Below are 18,443 nucleotides of genomic sequence, written 5' to 3'. Positions count from 1 at the left end.
GGTGTTTTACGTTGTACACGGAGGATATTTTTGCAGAATTCTGCGTGCAGAGTCTCAATTTGGTGTTTGTCCCATTTTGTGAAGTCTTGGTTGGTGAGCGGACCCCAGACCTCACAACCATAAAGGGCAATGGGCTCTATGACTGATTCAAGTATTTTTAGCCAAATCCTAATTGGTATGTTGAAATTTATGTTTCTTTTGATGGCATAGAATGCCCTTCTTGCCTTGTCTCTCAGATCGTTCACAGCTTTGTGGAAGTTACCTGTGGCACTGATGTTTAGGCCAAGGTATGTATAGTTTTTTGTGTGCTCTAGGGCAACAGTGTCTAGATGGAATTTGAATTTGTGGTCCTGGTGACTGGACCTTTTTTGGAACACCATTATTTTGGTCTTACTGAGATTTACTGTCAGGGCCCAGGTCGGACAGAATCTGTGCATAAGATCTAGGTGCTGCTGTAGGCCCTCCTTGGTTGGTGACAGAAGCACCAGATCATCAGCAAAGAGCAGACATTTGACTTCGGATTCTAGCAGGGGGAGGCCGGGTGCTGCAGACTTTTCTAGTGCCCGCGCCAATTCGTTGATATATATGTTGAAGAGGGTGGGGCTTAAGCTGCATCCCTGTCTAACCCCACGACCCTGTGTGAAGAAATGTGTGTGTTTTTTGCCAATTTTAACCGCACACTTGTTGTTTGTGTACATGGATTTTATAATGTCATATGTTTTACCCCCAACACCACTTTCCATCAGTTTGTATAGCAGACCCTCATGAGATTGAGTCGAAGGCTTTTTTGAAATCAACAAAGCATGAGAAGACTTTGCCTTTGTTTTGGTTTGTTTGGTTGTCAATTAGGGTGTGCAGGGTGAATACATGGTCTGTTGTACGGTAATTTGGTAAAAAGCCAATTTGACATTTGCTCAGTACATTGTTTTCATTGAGGAAATGTACGAGTCTGCTGTTAATAATAATGCAGAGGATTTTCCCAAGGTTACTGTTGACACATATTCCACGGTAGTTATTGGGGTCAAATTTGTCTCCACTTTTGTGGATTGGGGTGATCAGTCCTTGGTTCCAAATATTGGGGAAGATGCCAGAGCTAAGTATGATGTTAAAGAGTTTTAGTATAGCCAATTGGAATTTGTTGTCTGTATATTTGATCATTTCATTGAGGATACCATCGACACCACAGGCCTTTTTGGGTTGGAGGGTTTTTATTTTGTCCTGTAACTCATTCAATGTAATTGGAGAATCCAGTGGGTTCTGGTAGTCTTTAATAGTTGATTCTAAGATCTGTATTTGATCATGTATATGTTTTTGCTCTTTATTCTTTGTTATAGAACCAAAAAGATTGGAGAAGTGGTTTACCCATACATCTCCATTTTGGATAGATAATTCTTCGTGTTGTTGTTTGTTTAGTGTTTTCCAATTTTCCCAGAAGTGGTTAGAGTCTATGGATTCTTCAATTACATTGAGCTGATTTCTGACATGCTGTTCCTTCTTTTTCCGTAGTGTATTTCTGTATTGTTTTAGTGATTCACCATAGTGAAGGCGTAGACTCAGGTTTTCCGGGTCTCTATGTTTTTGGTTGGACAGGTTTCTCAATTTCTTTCTTAGATTTTTGCATTCTTCATCAAACCATTTGTCATTATTGTTAATTTTCTTCGGTTTTCTATTTGAGATTTTTAGATTTGATAGGGAAGCTGAGAGGTCAAATATACTGTTAAGATTTTCTACTGCCAAGTTTACACCTTCACTATTACAGTAGAACGTTTTACCCAGGAAATTGTCTAAAAGGGATTGAATTTGTTGTTGCCTAATTGTTTTTTGGTAGGTTTCCAAACTGCATTCCTTCCATCTATAGCATTTCTTAATGTTACTCAGTTCCTTTGGCTTTGATGCCTCATGATTGAGTATTGCTCTGTTTAAGTAGACTGTGATTTTGCTGTGGTCTGATAGGGGTGTTAGTGGACTGACTGAACGCTCTGAGAGATTCTGGGTTGAGGTCAGTGATAAAGTAGTCTACAGTACTACTGCCAAGAGATGAGCTATAGGTGTACCTACCATAGGAGTCCCCTCGAAGCCTACCGTTGACTATGTACATACCCAGCGTGCGACAAAGCTGCAGGAGTTGTGACCCGTTTTTGTTGGTTATGTTGTCATAGTTGTGCCTAGGGGGCATATGTGGGAGGGGATGCTGTCACCTCCAGGCAGATGTTTGTCCCCCTGTGTGCTGAGGGTGTCAGGTTCTTGTCCGGTTCTGGCATTTAGGTCGCCACAGACTAGTACATGTCCCTGGGCCTGGAAATGATTGATTTCGCCCTCCAGGATGGAGAAGCTGTCTTCATTAAAATATGGGGATTCTAGTGGGGGGATATAGGTAGCACACAGGAGGACATTTTATCTATCTATCTATCTATCTATCTATCTATCTATCTATCTATCTATCTATCTATCTATCTATCTATCTATCTATCTATCTACCTATCTATCTATCTATCTATCTATCTATCTATCTATCTATCTATCTACCTGTCTATCTATCTACCTACAGTATCTATACAGTATCTATCTGTCCGGCTGTTTGTTTTCAATAGTTTTTTTGTATAATAATAAATATGATTGCATGCATATTTGACATGATTGTTTACCTAACCAAGAGCAATGTTTGCAGAAGGATTGTTAAATGCATGTGAACAGTGTCTTCTGAAGGTTGTAGATGTTCCTGGTTTCTCATATTAGGTGGGAGACCTGCTGAGTGGAACAGCAGACATGGCTGTGACATCATTCTCCATCAACTCAGCCAGGAGCAGAGTTATAGACTTCACCTCTCCATTCTACTCTACCTCTCTGGGGATACTGGTGAGTGAGTGTGTGTGTGTGTGTGTGTGTGTGTGTGTGTGTGTGTGTGTGTGTGTGTGTGCGTGCGTGCGTGCGTGCGTGCGTGCGTGCGTGCGTGCGTGCGTGCGTGCGTTGTGCGTGTGGACATACAGTTTATAATGTGTGCGTATGTGTGTGTTGACTACCAGGTGCGTAGCCAGGACACATCAGCCCCTATAGGGGCCTTCATGTGGCCTCTCCATTGGTCCATGTGGGTGGGCATCTTCGTCACTCTTCATCTTACCGCACTCTTCCTCACCGTCTATGAGTGGAACAGCCCCTTTGGTGAGAAAACTAAAATACCATTTATGGCCTGTCATGTTATTAGTCTGTGACCTAAATCTCAGTGGATACTGCTATGACTCATCTACACACACAGCTGTGGGTGGTTGGGACCTTTACAACTCTGTTTGTCATTGTGATCCTACATACACACACACACACACACACACACACACACACACACACACACACACACACACACACACACACACACACACACACACACACACACACACACACACACACACACACACAGCTGACTCCTGTGTTGTGTTGATCCAGGTATGACTCCTCATGGCAGGAACAGACTCAGAGTGTTCTCCTACTCCTCAGCCCTCAACCTCTGCTACGCCATCCTGTTTGGACGCACTGTCGCTACTAAGGTACTGTGGGAGGGAGGAGGGAGGAATAATGGGAGGGAGGAGGGGGAAGGATGGAGGGGGAGGTTTGAATAATCAAATTAACCAAATATGTCTTCTATCTGTCTCTCTCTATATCTCTCTACTCTTTCTCTCCCCCTCCCTCTCTCTCCCTCCTCTCCAGACTCCTAAGTGTTGGACCAGTAGGTTCCTGATGAACCTGTGGGCCATCTTCTGCCTGCTGGTGTTGTCCAGTTATACAGCTAACCTGGCTGCTGTCATGGTGGGGGAGAAAACCTTTGAACAGGTGTCTGGGATTCATGACGAGAAGGTATACACACACACACACACACACACGGCGGTGCGCACACACACAGGTAGGCATGTACGCACACATACGTACACACACGCGCGCGCTTATATGCAAACACACACAAACACGAGTTACAATGTGGAAATGAACATGACTGAATATGGCATAACAGACTAGATCAGGGATAGTTACAGTAGCTGATAGGATTCAGACAATGAGTTAAATGTGTTCTCCTTGTGAATAAAAGGAGAGAGGCCGGTACACAGAATATTGCTTCTCCCACCAGTGGTTTACTCCTGAAACCAAAAATACAATGTTTTAGCTTTGATACCTGTCAGACATGACGAAGACTGTTGGAGTTGAAATATCGCAACATTCTCCCACTGGGGAGAAGCAATATTCTGTGTACAGGCCTCTCATTTCTTCATGTGGAATACTTCTTAATGTATTCTCCTTACCTTAAAAGAATCCCCCTCTTCCTCCCTCCCCTCCCCCTCTCCCCCTCCCCCTGTCCCCCCCAGCTGCACCACCCATCCCGTGGGTTCAGGTTTGGGACAGTCAGAGAGAGCTCTGCAGAGGACTACATGAGGAAGAGTTTCTCTGCTATGCATGACTACATGAGACGTTACAACCAACCCACCACACCAGACGGAGTGGACATGTTAAAGTAAGAGCCACACGCAGTCTGTTGGCTAACCAACCAGTTACCCTAGTGTTGTGTTATGCTAAATTATTTCATTTACTCTTAATTCTCCCACGTCTCTAGGCATTTACAGTTTTTCTCAATCGCTTTGGCTCAATCCTCGAACGCAATTTTTTTTTTTTTAAACAATAAGTTCAAATCTCTGAACAATTAGTTTCTTGTTTTAGTTTAGTTTAGTTTAGTTCATTTTATTTTTACAGGGACAGTGCACATTAATCAACGTTTCAGTAAAAGTGACGGTTTTAGCCAGCCGGCTAATTTTCAACCGCAGTCCCTGGGCAGGTTATTAAAAACAATTACAATATAGACAATAGCACCATAGAACAAGCAAGACATAGCAACATAGGACAAGCAAGACATAGCATACAGACAGAGCAACATAGAACAAAAAGCAGCAAGACAAAATTCATAAAAGCAACAAAGTGTTTCCACACCTCACAAGCTACAGACAACAGACAACATGGAAAGCGACAACACACAGCTAGGGACCATGTTCACAAATCTGATTGACCTTCAGCCAGGTCTTCAAGCATTTTGTGAAAGTGTGATATGTGGTGCAGTTATGTGTGTCTGATGGCAGTGTATTCCAGACATGGGAAGCTCTCACAGAGAATGCAGATTTACTAAAGGTGCTTTTCCTTAGGGGAACTATACAGTCACCTCTCATGGCAGACCTTGTGGATCTGCTGCCATATGTCTGGGTTTTCTGTTTAACAAAAATATTGAGTGGAGGGGGAGCCAGGCCATTAAGGATCTTGAATACAAGACATGCGTCGGTGTATTGCACAAGATTTTCCCAACTCAAGAGCTCATGCTTTCTAAGGATGTGACAATGATGATGGCTATTGGGCTTCCTATCAAGCACTTTGAGAGCCTGTTTGTAGACAGACTGAATAGGTTTTAATGTTGTACAGCAAGCTTGGGCCCAACTAGTCAAGCAGTATGTTAAGTGGGGGAGTATCATAGATTTGAAGTACAGTTTTGCTACATCTGTAGTCAAACAATTTCGTATAAATCGGAAATTAGCTAGATTGAATTTAGTTATTTAAATTACCTTTTTCACATGCTTTTTAAAAGAGAGGTTGGAATCAAGTATGATGCCAAGGTACTTAAAATCGGATACCACCTGGAGCTTCTCCCCTGACACATAGACATCTGGCTCAGTAGCATCTGTTGCCCTCTTTGTGAAGAACATGCAAAGAGTTTTTTTCACATTGAGATGCAAACACGAGTCACTGAGCCACTTTGTAATCTGGACCATTACAGTAGTGAGTTCTTGTGCAGCTTGTTGTTTGCTCTTTGCATGCACATATATCACTGTATCATCTGCATACATTTGAACTTCAGACCCAGTACAGACAGAAGGCAGATCATTAATGTACAGGCTGAACAGGAGGGGCCCCAGTATTGACCCTTGGGGCACGCCCACATCATAGCTACGAGTGGGCGACAGCTCATTGCTCACTCTGACACACTGAGTTCTGCCTTCAAGGTATGATTTCATCCATCTCAAGGCATCAGGGGAAAAGTTGAACTTGGACAATTTTGTGATGAGAATCTCATGGTTAACAGTATCAAAAGCCTTCCTTAGGTCCAGAAACACAGCCCCAACAGCACCCCATTTGTCCATCTTGGACTTCACATTTTCCAGAAGAAAGCAGTTGGCCGTTTCTGTGGAGTGTTTCGCTCTGAAGCCAAACTGCATGGAGTGTTCACACCAGATTTGAATTTCTTATTCATTTAAGCAAATTGCACATGTTTTGGCACGTGTGCCAAAGAGTAAGTACAATTGACTGCAATTTGCACAATAACTACATGTACATGACTTGCTGATCAAATCTGATGAGTTGATTCTCAGTGAAATGATCCTACTCTTCACAACTTCTAACCATTCTTAAATTGTGTGAGCCGTCACAGTCAAAATGATCCATTCAACGTTCATGTTTATTCCATAAATATCTATGACATGGAATGTGTGTGATGTCTGCGAAATGGGCAAATGACCTGCCAGGTGACATAGTAATGAAATAGGAATCACAATCTTACCAATCAACCAATCAAGTTTGGAAGCATATATATGGAGCACAATCACAACCATTTTTGAACATCACAACCCTGAACAGCAGCTACATGCTCGTGGAAGAGAAATAAGAAGATGTGTAAGATTGCGTGGTGATGGTGTTAGGGGAAGACATAATAGAGGAAGAAGGCAAAGAGTAAGAGTCCCTGATGAAATCAGTGCCACAATTGTGGACCATGTCATAAACCATGGTGTTATAATGGAAGAGGTTGGTCAGAGAGTACAGCCTAATGTTAACAGGTCCACAGTGTTATAAACCATGGTGTTATAATGGAAGAGGTTGGTCAGAGAGTACAGCCTAATGTTAACATGTCCACAGTGTTATAAACCATGGTGTTATAATGGAATGGGCTGGTCAGAGAGTACAGCCTAATGTAAACAGGTCCACAGTGTTATAAACCATGGTGTTATAATGGAAGAGGCTGGTAGGAGAGTACAGCCTAATGTAAACAGGTCCACAGTGTTATAAACCATGGTGTTATAATGGAAGAGGCTGGTCAGAGAGTACAGCCTAATGTAAACAGGTCCACAGTGTTATAAACCATGGTGTTATAATGGAAGAGGCTGGTCGGAGAGTACAGCCTAATGTAAACAGGTCCACAGTGTTATAAATTGTGCAAACATACCGTAGGGAAAACAGGTAAATATGTACTTGTTCTTTACTTTTGTTACGGCATCTCATTCAGAACAATACAGCAACTATTGTAAAGGTAAATGAGAATCGCAATATGTATGAGGAATATACAGTAATACAGTAATACAGTAATGCAGCACAATTTGAATGGAATATACTATCTGTAACATGATCTCTTTGTGAATCCTACATGTCATATGTAGGACTGCACAACGACCTCATGTTGATGACAGAGCAGCTCTACATGTCATATATAGGACTGCACAATGACCTCATGCTGATGGCAGAGCAAATCAAATCAAATCAAATCAAATTTATTTATATAGCCCTTTGTACATCAGCTGATATCTCAAAGTGCTGTACAGAAACCCAGCCTAAAACCACAAACAGCAAGCAATGCAGGTATAGAAGCACGGTGGCTAGGAAAAACTCCCTAGAAAGGCCAAAACCTAGGAAGAAACCTAGAGAGGAACCAGGCTATGTGGGGTGGCCAGTCCTCTTCTGGCTGTGCCGGGTGGAGATTATAACAGAACATGGCCAAGATGTTCAAATGTTCATAAATGACCAGCATGGTCGAATAATAATAAGGCAGAACAGTTGAAACTGGAGCAGCAGCATGGCCAGGTGGACTGCGGACAGCAAGGAGTCATCATGTCAGGTAGTCCTGGGGCATGGTCCTAGGGCTCAGGTCAGTTGAAACTGGAACAGCAGCGTGGACTGGGGACAGCAAGGAGTCATCATGTCAGGTAGTCCTGCGGCATGGTCCTAGGGCTCAGGTCCTCTGAGAGAGAGAAAGTAAGAAAGAGAGAAGGAGAGAATTAGAGAACGCACACTTAGATTCACACAGGACACCGAATAGGACAGGAGAAGTACTCCAGATATAACAAACTGACCCCAGCCCCCCGACACATAAACTACTGCAGCATAAATACTGGAGGCTGAGACAGGAGGGGTCAGGAGACACTGTGGCCCCATCCGAGGACACCCCCGGACAGGGCCAAACAGGAAGGATATAACCCCACCCACTTTGCCAAAGCACAGCCCCCACACCACTAGAGGGCTTTCTTCAACCACCAACTTACCATCCTGAGACAGTAGAGTATAGCCCACAAAGATCTCCGCCACGGCACAACCCAAGGGGGGGGGGGGTGTCAACCCAGACAGGATGGCCACAACAGTGAATCAACCCACTCAGGTGACGCACCCCCTCCAGGGACGGCATGAGAGAGCCCCAGTAAGCCAGTGACTCAGCCCCTGTAATAGGGTTAGAGGCAGAGAATCCCAGTGGAAAGAGGGGAACCGGCCAGGCAGAGACAGCAAGGGCGGTTCGTTGCTCCAGAGCCTTTCCGTTCACCTTCCCACTCCTGGGCCAGACTACACTCAATCATATGACCCACTGAAGAGATGAGTCTTCAGTAAAGACTTAAAGGTTGAGACCGAGTTTGCGTCTCTGACATGGGTAGGCAGACCGTTCCATAAAAATGGAGCTCTATAGGAGAAAGCCCTGCCTCCAGCTGTTTGCTTAGAAATTCTAGGGACAATTAGGAGGCCTGCGTCTTGTGACCGTAGCGTACGTGTAGGTATGTACGGCAGGACCAAATCAGAGAGATAGGTAGGAGCAAGCCCATGTAATGCTTTGTAGGTTAGCAGTAAAACCTTGAAATCAGCCCTTGCTTTGAAAGGAAGCCAGTGTAGAGAGGCTAGCACTGGAGTAATATGATCAAATTTTTTGGTTCTAGTCAGGATTCTAGCAGCCGTATTTAGCACTAACTGAAGTTTATTTAGTGCTTTATCCGGGTAGCCGGAAAATAGAGCATTGCAGTAGTCTAACCTAGAAGTGACAAAAGCATGGATTAATTTTTATGCATCATTTTTGGACAGAAAGTTTCTGATTTTTGCAATGTTACGTAGATGGAAAAAAGCTGTCCTCGAAATAGTCTTGATATGTTCTTCAAAAGAGAGATCAGGGTCCAGAGTAACGCCGAGGTCCTTCACAGTTTTATTTGAGACGACTGTACAACCATTAAGATTAATTGTCAGATTCAACAGAAGATCTCTTTGTTTCTTGAGACCTAGAACAAGCATCTCTGTTTTGTCCGAGATTAATAGTAGAAAGTTTGCAGCCATCCACTTCCTTATGTCTGAAACACATGCTTCTATCGAGGGCAATTTTGGGGCTTCACCATGTTTCATTGAAATGTACAGCTGTGTGTCATCCGCATAGCAGTGAAAGTTTACATTATGTTTTCGAATAACATCCCCAAGAGGTAAAATATATAGTGAAAACAATAGTGGTCCTAAAACGGAACCTTGAGGAACACCAAAATTTACAGTTGATTTGTCAGAGGACAAACCATTCACAGAGACAAACTGATATCTTTCCGACAGATAAGATCTAAACCAGGCCAGAACATGTCCGTGTAGACCAATTTGGGTTTCCAATCTCTCCAAAAGAATGTGGTGATCGATGGTATCAAAAGCAGCACTAAGGTCTAGGAGCACGAGGACAGATGCAGAGCCTCGGTCCGATGCCATTAAAATGTAATTTACCACCTTCACAAGTGCCGTCTCAGTGCTATGATGGGGACTAAAACCAGACTGAAGCATTTCGTATACATTGTTTGTCTTCAGGAAGGCAGTGAGTTGCTGCGCAACAGCCTTCTCTAAAATTTTTGAGAGGAATGGAAGATTCGATATAGGCCGATAGTTTTTATATTTTCTGGGTCAAGGTTTGGCTTTTTCAAGAGAGGCTTTATTACTGCCACTTTTAGTGAGTTTGGTACACATCCAGTGGATAGAGAGCCGTTTATTATGTTCAACATAGGAGGGCCAAGCACAGGAAGCAGCTCTTTCAGTAGTTTAGTTGGAATAGGGTCCAGTATGCAGCTTGAAGGTTTAGAGGCCATGATTATTTTCATCATTGTGTCAAGAGATATAGTACTAAAACACTTGAGCGTCTCTCTTGATCCTAGGTCCTGGCAGAGTTGTGCAGACTCAGGACAACTGAGGTTTGGAGGAATACGCAGGTTTAAAGAGGAGTCCGTAATTTGCTTTCTAATAATCATAATCTTTTCCTCAAAGAAGTTCATGAATTTATCACTGCTAAAGTGAAAGTCATCCTCTCTTGGGGAATGCTGCTTTTTAGTTAGCTTTGCGACAGTATCAAAAAGGAATTTCGGATTGTTCTTATTTTCCTCAATTAAGTTAGAAAAATAGGATGATCGAGCAGCAGTAAGGGCTCTTCGGTACTGCACGGTACGGTCCTTCCAAGCTAGAAGACATCCAGTTTGGTGTGGCGCCATTTCCGTTCCAAATTTCTGGAAGCTTGCTTCAGAGCTCGGGTATTTTCTGTGTACCAGGGAGCTAGTTTCTTATGAGAATTTTTTTTAGTTTTTAGGGGTGCAACTGCATCTAGGGTATTGCGCAAGGTTAAATTGAGATCCTCAGTTAGGTGGTTAACTGATTTTTGTCCTCTGGCGTCCTTGGGTAGGCAGAGGGAGTCTGGAAGGGCATCAAGGAATCTTTGTGTTGTCTGTGAATTTATAGCACAACTTTTGCTGTTCCTTGGTTGGGGTCTGAGCAGATTATTTGTTGCAATTGCAAACGTAATAAAATGGTGGTCCGATAGTCCAGGATTATGAGGAAAAACATTAAGATCCACAACATTTATTCCATGGGACAAAACTAGGTCCAGCGTATGACTGTGACAGTGAGTGGGTCCAGAGACATGTTGGACAAAACCCACTGAGTCGATGATGGCTCCGAAAGCCTTTTGGAGTGGGTCTGTGGACTTTTCCATGTGAATATTAAAGTCACCAAAGATTAGAATATTATCTGCTATGACTACAAGGTCCGATAGGAATTCAGGGAACTCAGTGAGAAACGCTGTATATGGTACAGGAGGCCTGTAAACAGTAGCTATAAAAAGTGATTGAGTAGGCTGCATAGATTTCATGACTAGAAGCTCAAAAGACGAAAACGTCATTTTTTTTTTGTAAATTGAAATTTGCTATCGTAAATGTTAGCAACACCTCCGCCTTTGCGGGATGCACGGGGGATATGGTCACTAGTGTAGCTAGGAGGTGAGGCCTCATTTAAAACAGTAAATTCATCAGGCTTAAGCCATGTTTCAGTCAGGCCAATCACATCAAGATTATGATCAGTGATTAGTTAATTGACTATAATTGCCTTTGAAGTAAGGGATCTAACATTAAGTAGCCCTATTTTGAGATGTGAGGTATCATGATCTCTTTCAGTAATGACAGGAATGGAGGTGGTCTTTATCCTAGTGAGATTGCTAAGGCGAACACCGCCATGTTTAGTTTTGCCCAACCTAGGTCGAGGCACAGACACGGTCTCAATGGTGATAGCTGAGCTGACTACACTGACTGTGCTAGTGGCAGACTCCACTATGCTGGCAGGCTGGCTAACAGCCTGCTGCCTGGCCTGCACCCTATTTCATTGTGGAGCTAGAGGAGTTAGAGCCCTGTCTATGTTGGTAGATAAGATGAGAGCACCCCTCCAGCTAGGATGGAGTCCGTCACTCCTCAGCAGGTCAGGCTTGGTCCTGTTTGTGGGTGAGTCCCAGAAAGAGGGCCAATTATCTACAAATTCTATCTTTTGGGAGGGGCAGAAAACAGTTTTCAACCAGCGATTGAGTTGTGAGACTCTGCTGTAGAGCTCATCACTCCCCCTAACTGGGAGGGGGCCAGAGACAATTACTTGATGCCGACACATCTTTCTAGCTGATATGCACGCAGAAGCTATGTTGCGCTTGGTGATCTCTGACTGTTTCATCCTAACATCGTTGGTGCCGACGTGGATAACAATATCTCTATACTCTCTACACTCGCCAGTTTTAGCTTTAGCCAGCACCATCTTCAGTAATGGTAATGGAGTCGCCAATGACTAGAGTTTTCAATTTGTCAGAGCTAGTGGTGGGAAGCTTCGGCGTCTCAGACCCCGTAACGGGATGAGTAGAGACCAGAGAAGACTCGGCCTCTGACACCGACCCGCTGCTTTAATGGGGAAAACCGGTTGAAAGTTTCTGTCGGCTGAATGAGCGACACCGGTTGAGCGTTCCTACAGCATTTCCTTCCAGAAACCGTGAGAAAGTTGTCCGGCTGCGGGGACTGTGCCAGGGGATTTATACTACTATCTGTACTTACTGGTGGCACAGACGCTGTTTCATCCTTTCCTACACTGAAATTACCCTTGCCTAACGATTGCGTCTGAAGCTGGGCTTGCAGTACAGCTATCCTCGCCGTAAGGCAAGTACAGCGGCTGCAATTAGAAGGCATCATGTTAATGTTACTACTTAGCTTCGGCTGTTGGAGGTCCTGACGAATCGTGTCCAGATAAAGCGTCCGGAGTGAAAAAGTTGAGGAAAAAATAAATATATGAACGGTAATTAAAAAGTGAAAACCGTAAAGTTGTCAGGTAGCAAAATAGGTTGGTAAGAAAACGCACAGCAACTCGAAAACAAGCCTGCAAGTTGTGACCGGAAAATGACCGGAGCAGCTCTACATGTCATATATAGGACTGCACAACGACCTCATGCTGGTGACAGAGCAGCTCTACATGTCATATGTAGGACTGCACAACGACCTCATGCTGGTGACAGAGCAGCTCTACATGTCATATGTAGGACTGCACAACGACCTCATGCTGATGGCAGAGCAGCTCTACATGTCATATAAAGGATTGCACAACGACCTCATGCTGATGGCAGAGCAGCTCTACATGTCATATAAAGGACTGCACAACGACCTCATGCTGATGGCAGAGCAGCTCTACATGTCATATAAAGGATTGCACAACGACCTCATGCTGATGGCAGAGCAGCTCTACATGTCATATAAAGGACTGCACAACGACCTCATGCTGATGGCAGAGCAGCTCTACATGTCATATAAAGGACTGCACAACGACCTCATGCTGGTGACAGAGCAGCTCTACATGTCATATAAAGGACTGCACAACGACCTCATGCTGATGGCAGAGCAGCTCTACATGTCATATAAAGGACTGCACAACGACCTCATGCTGATGGCAGAGCAGCTCTACATGTCATATAAAGGACTGCACAACGACCTCATGCTGATGGCAGAGCAGCTCTACATGTCATATAAAGGACTGCACAACGACCTCATGCTGGTGACAGAGCAGCTCTACATGTCATATAAAGGACTGCACAACGACCTCATGCTGATGGCAGAGCAGCTCTACATGTCATATAAAGGACTGCACAACGACCTCATGCTGATGGCAGAGCAGCTCTACATGTCATATATAGGACTGCACAACGACCTCATGCTGATGGCAGAGCAGCTCTACATGTCATATATAGGACTGCACAACGACCTCATGCTGGTGACAGAGCAGCTCTACATGTCATATGTAGGACTGCACAACGACCTCTACATGTCATATAAAGGACTGCACAACGACCTCATGCTGGTGACAGAGCAGCTCTACATGTCATATATAGGACTGCACAACGACCTCATGCTGATGGCAGAGCAGCTCTACATGTCATATAAAGGACTGCACAACGACCTCATGCTGGTGACAGAGCAGCTCTGCATGTCATATAAAGGACTGCACAACGACCTCATGCTGATGGCAGAGCAGCTCTACATGTCATATAAAGGACTGCACAGCGACCTCATGCTGATGGCAGAGCAGCTCTACATGTCATATATAGGACTGCACAACGACCTCATGCTGATGGCAGAGCAGCTCTACATGTCATATATAGGACTGCACAACGACCTCATGCTGGTGACAGAGCAGCTCTACATGTCATATGTAGGACTGCACAACGACCTCTACATGTCATATATAGGACTGCACAACGACCTCATGCTGGTGACAGAGCAGCTCTACATGTCATATATAGGACTGCACAACAACCTCATGCTGATGGCAGAGCAGCTCTACATGTCATATGTAGGACTGCACAACGACCTCATGCTGGTGACAGAGCAGCTCTACATGTCACATGTAGGACTGCACAACGACCTCTACATGTCATATATAGGACTGCACAACGACCTCATGCTGATGGCAGAGCAGCTCTACATGTCATATGTAGGACTGCACAACGACCTCATGCTGGTGACAGAGCAGCTCTACATGTCAAATATAGGACTGCACCATGACCTCATGCTGATGGCAGAGCAGCTCTACATGTCATATGTAGGACTGCACAACGACCTCATGCTGATGGCAGAGCAGCTCTACATGTCATATGTAGGACTGCACAACGACATCATGCTGATGGCAGAGCAGCTCTACATGTCATATGTAGTAGGACTGCACAACGACATCATGCTGATGGCAGAGCAGCTCTACATGTCATATGTAGGACTGCACAACGACCTCATGCTGATGGCAGAGCAGCTCTACATGTCATATGTAGTAGGATTGCACAACGACCTCATGCTGGTGACAGAGCAGCTCTACATGTCATATGTAGGACTGCACAACGACCTTATGCTGGTGACAGAGCAGCTCTACATGTCATATGTAGGACTGCACAACGACCTCATGCTGGTGACAGAGCAGCTCTACATGTCATATGTAGGACTGCACAACGACCTCTACATGTCATATATAGGACTGCACAACGACCTCATGCTGATGGCAGAGCAGCTCTACATGTCATATGGTACCAGTATGTTCAGGTAGGAGCTGTGTTACCAGTATGTCCATGTAGGAGCTGTGTTACCAGTATGTTCAGGTAGGAGCTGTGTTACCAGTATGTCCAGGTAGGAGCTGTGTTACCAGTATGTTCAGGTAGAAGCTGTGTTACCAGTATGTTCAGGTAGGAGCTGTGTTACCAGTATGTTCAGGTAGGAGCTGTGTTACCAGTATGTGCAGGTAGAGCTGTGGTACCAGAATGTCCAGGTAGGAGCTGTGGTACCAGTATGTCCAGGTAGGAGCTGTGTTACCAGTATGTCCATGTAGGGCTGTGTTACCAGTATGTCCAGGTAGGAGCTGTGGTACCAGTATGTCCAGGTAGGAGCTGTGTTACCAGTATGTTGAGGTAGGAACTGTGTTACCAGTATGTTCAGGTAGGAGCTGTGGTACCAGTATGTTCAGGTAGGAGCTGTGTTACCAGTATGTTCAGGTAGGAGCTGTGGTACCAGTATGTCCATGTAGGAGCTGTGTTACCAGTATGTTCAGGTAGAGCTGTGGTACCAGTATGTTCAGGTAAGAGCTGTGGTACCAGTATGTTCAGGTAGAGCTGTGTTACCAGTATGTTCAGGTAGGAACTGTGTTACCAGTATGTTCAGGTAGGAGCTGTGTTACCAGTATGTTCAGGTAGAGCTGTGTTACCAGTATGTCCAGGTAGGAACTGTGTTACCAGTATGTTCAGGTAGGAGCTGTGTTACCAGTATGTTCAGGTAGGAGCTGTGGTACCAGTATGTCCATGTAGGAGCTGTGTTACCAGTATGTTCAGGTAGAGCTGTGGTACCAGTATGTTCAGGTAGGAGCTGTGGTACCAGTATGTTCAGGTAGAGCTGTGTTACCAGTATGTTCAGGTAGGAACTGTGTTACCAGTATTTTCAGGTAGGAGCTGTGTTACCAGTATGTTCAGGTAGAGCTGTGTTACCAGTATGTCCAGGTAGGAACTGTGTTACCAGTATGTTCAGGTAGGAGCTGTGGTACCAGTATGTCCAGGTAGGAGCTGTGGTACCAGTATGTTCAGGTAGGAGCTGTGGTACCAGTATGTTCAGGTAGGAACTGTGTTACCAGTATGTTCAGGTAGGAGCTGTGTTACCAGTATGTTCAGGTAGAGCTGTGTTACCAGTATGTCCAGGTAGGAACTGTGTTACCAGTATGTTCAGGTAGGAGCTGTGGTACCAGTATGTCCAGGTAGGAGCTGTGGTACCAGTATGTTCAGGTAGGAGCTGTGGTACCAGTATGTTCAGGTAGGAACTGTGTTACCAGTATGTTCAGGTAGGAGCTGTGTTACCAGTATGTTCAGGTAGAGCTGCGTTACCAGTATGTCCAGGTAGGAACTGTGTTACCAGTATGTTCAGGTAGGAGCTGTGGTACCAGTATGTTCAGGTAGGAGCTGTGTTACCAGTATGTTCAGGTAGAGCTGTGTTACCAGTATGTTCAGGTAGGAGCTGTGTTACCAGTATTTCCAGGTAGGAACTGTGTTACATGTATGTTCAGGTTGGAGCTGTGTTACCAGTATGTTCAGGTAGGAGCTGTGGTACCAGTATGTTCAGGTAGGAGCTGTGTTACCAGTATGTCCAGGTAGGAGCTGTGGTACCAGTATGTTCAGGTAGGAGCTGTGGTACCCGTATGTTCAGGTAGAGCTGTGTTACGAGTATGTTCAGGTGGGAGCTGTGGTACCAGTATGTTCAGGTAGGAGCTGTGTTACCAGTATGTTCAGGTAGGACCTGCGGTACCTGTATGTCCAGGTAGAGCTGTGGTACCAGTATGTCCAGGTACAGCTGTGGTACCAGTATGTTCAGGTAGAGCTGTGGTACCAGTATGTCCAGGTAGAGCTGTGGTACCAGTATGTCCAGGTAGAGCTGTGATACCAGTTTGTCCAGGTAGAGCTGTGGTACCAGTATGTTCAGGTATGAGCTGTGGTACCAGTATGTCCAGGTAGGAGCTGTGGTACCAGTATGTCCAGGTAGGAGCTGTGGTACCAGTATGTCCAGGTAGGAGCTGTGATACCAGTATGTCCAGGTAGGAGCTGTGGTACCAGTATGTCCAGGTAGGAGCTGTGGTACCAGTATGTCCAGGTAGGAACTGTGTTACCAGTATCTTCAGGTAGAGCTGTGGTACCAGTATGTCCAGGTAGGAGCCGTGGTACCAGTATGTTCAGGTAGGAGCTGTGTTACCAGTATGTTCAGGTAGGAGCTGTGGTACCAGTATGTTCAGGTAGGAGCTGTGTTACCAGTATGTTCAGGTAGGAGCTGTGGTACCAGTATGTCCAGGTAGGAGCTGTGTTACCAGTATGTTCAGGTAGGAGCTGTGTTACCAGTATGTCCAGGGAGAGCTGTGTTACCAGTATGTTCAGGTAGGAGCTGTGGTACCAGTATGTTCAGGTAGGAGCTGTGGTACCAGTATGTCCAAGTAGGAGCTGTGGTACCAGTATGTCCAGGTAGGAGCTGTGGTACCAGTATGTCCAGGTAGGAGCTGTGTTACCAGTATGTTCAGGTAGGAACTGTGTTACCAGTATGTTCAGGTAGGAGCTGTGGTACCAGTATGTTCAGGTAGGAGCTGTGGTACCAGTATGTTCAGGTAGGAGCTGTGTTACCAGTATGTTCAGGTAGGAGCTGTGGTACCAGTATGTCCAGGTAACCCATTGGTGTTCAGATGGTATATTGTACAGGGAGTTTTACAGTACTTCAATAATGCCTGTAAATACAGTTGAAGTCGGAATTTTACATACACCTTAGCCAAGTACATTTGAAACTCAGTTTCACAATTCCTGACATTTAATTAAAGTAAAAATACCATGTCTTAGGTCAGTTAGGAACACCACTTTATTTTAAGAATGTGAAATGTCTGAAAAATAGTAGAGAGAATTATTTACTTCAGCTTCTATTTCTTTCATCACATTGCCGGGGGTCAGAAGTTTACATGCACTCAATCAGTATTTGGTAGCGTTGCCTTTAAATTGTTTAACTTCAGTCAAATGTTTCAGGTAGCCTTCCACAAGCTTCCCACAATAAGTTGGGTGAATCTTGGCCCATTCCTCCTGACAGAGATGGTGTAACTGAGTCAGGTTTGTAGGCCTCCTTGCTCGCACACGCTTTTTCAGTTTTGCCCACACATTTTCTATAGGATTGAGGTCAGGGCTTTGTGAGGGCCACTCCAATACCTTGACTCTGTTGTCCTTAGGCCATTTTGCCACAACTTTGGAAGAATGCTTGGGGTCATTGTCCATTTGGAAGACTCATTTGCGACCAAACTTTAACTTCCTGACTGATGTCATGAGATGTTGTTTCAATATATCCACATAATTTTCCTACCTCATGATGCCATATATTTTGTGAAGTGGCTGTTTAAAGGCACAGTCAACTTAGTGTATGTAACTTCTGACTCAGTGGATTTGTGATATAGTGAATTATAAGTGAAATAATCAGTCTGTAAACAGTTGTTGGAAAACTTACTATTGTCATGCACAAAGTAGATGTCCTAACCGACTTGCCAAAACTATAGTT

General features: G+C 44.6%; 1 protein-coding gene across 1 annotated transcript in view; it reads left to right on the top strand.

The window, feature by feature from the left end:
- LOC115124890 (glutamate receptor ionotropic, NMDA 3B-like) overlaps window positions 1-18,443 on the top strand; it is a 180,960-nt gene that overhangs the window by 150,276 nt on the left and 12,241 nt on the right. Inside the window, 5 exon segments of the mRNA XM_065024483.1 lie at window positions 2,737-2,856; window positions 3,024-3,159; window positions 3,439-3,539; window positions 3,700-3,846; window positions 4,350-4,495. Coding sequence (XP_064880555.1) covers window positions 2,737-2,856; window positions 3,024-3,159; window positions 3,439-3,539; window positions 3,700-3,846; window positions 4,350-4,495 — 650 coding nt within the window.

The sequence above is a fragment of the Oncorhynchus nerka genome, linkage group LG2, assembly GCF_034236695.1.
Source record: "Oncorhynchus nerka isolate Pitt River linkage group LG2, Oner_Uvic_2.0, whole genome shotgun sequence".
Lineage (NCBI taxonomy): Eukaryota > Metazoa > Chordata > Actinopteri > Salmoniformes > Salmonidae > Oncorhynchus > Oncorhynchus nerka.
This window is presented reverse-complemented; position numbering and strand designations above follow the sequence as displayed.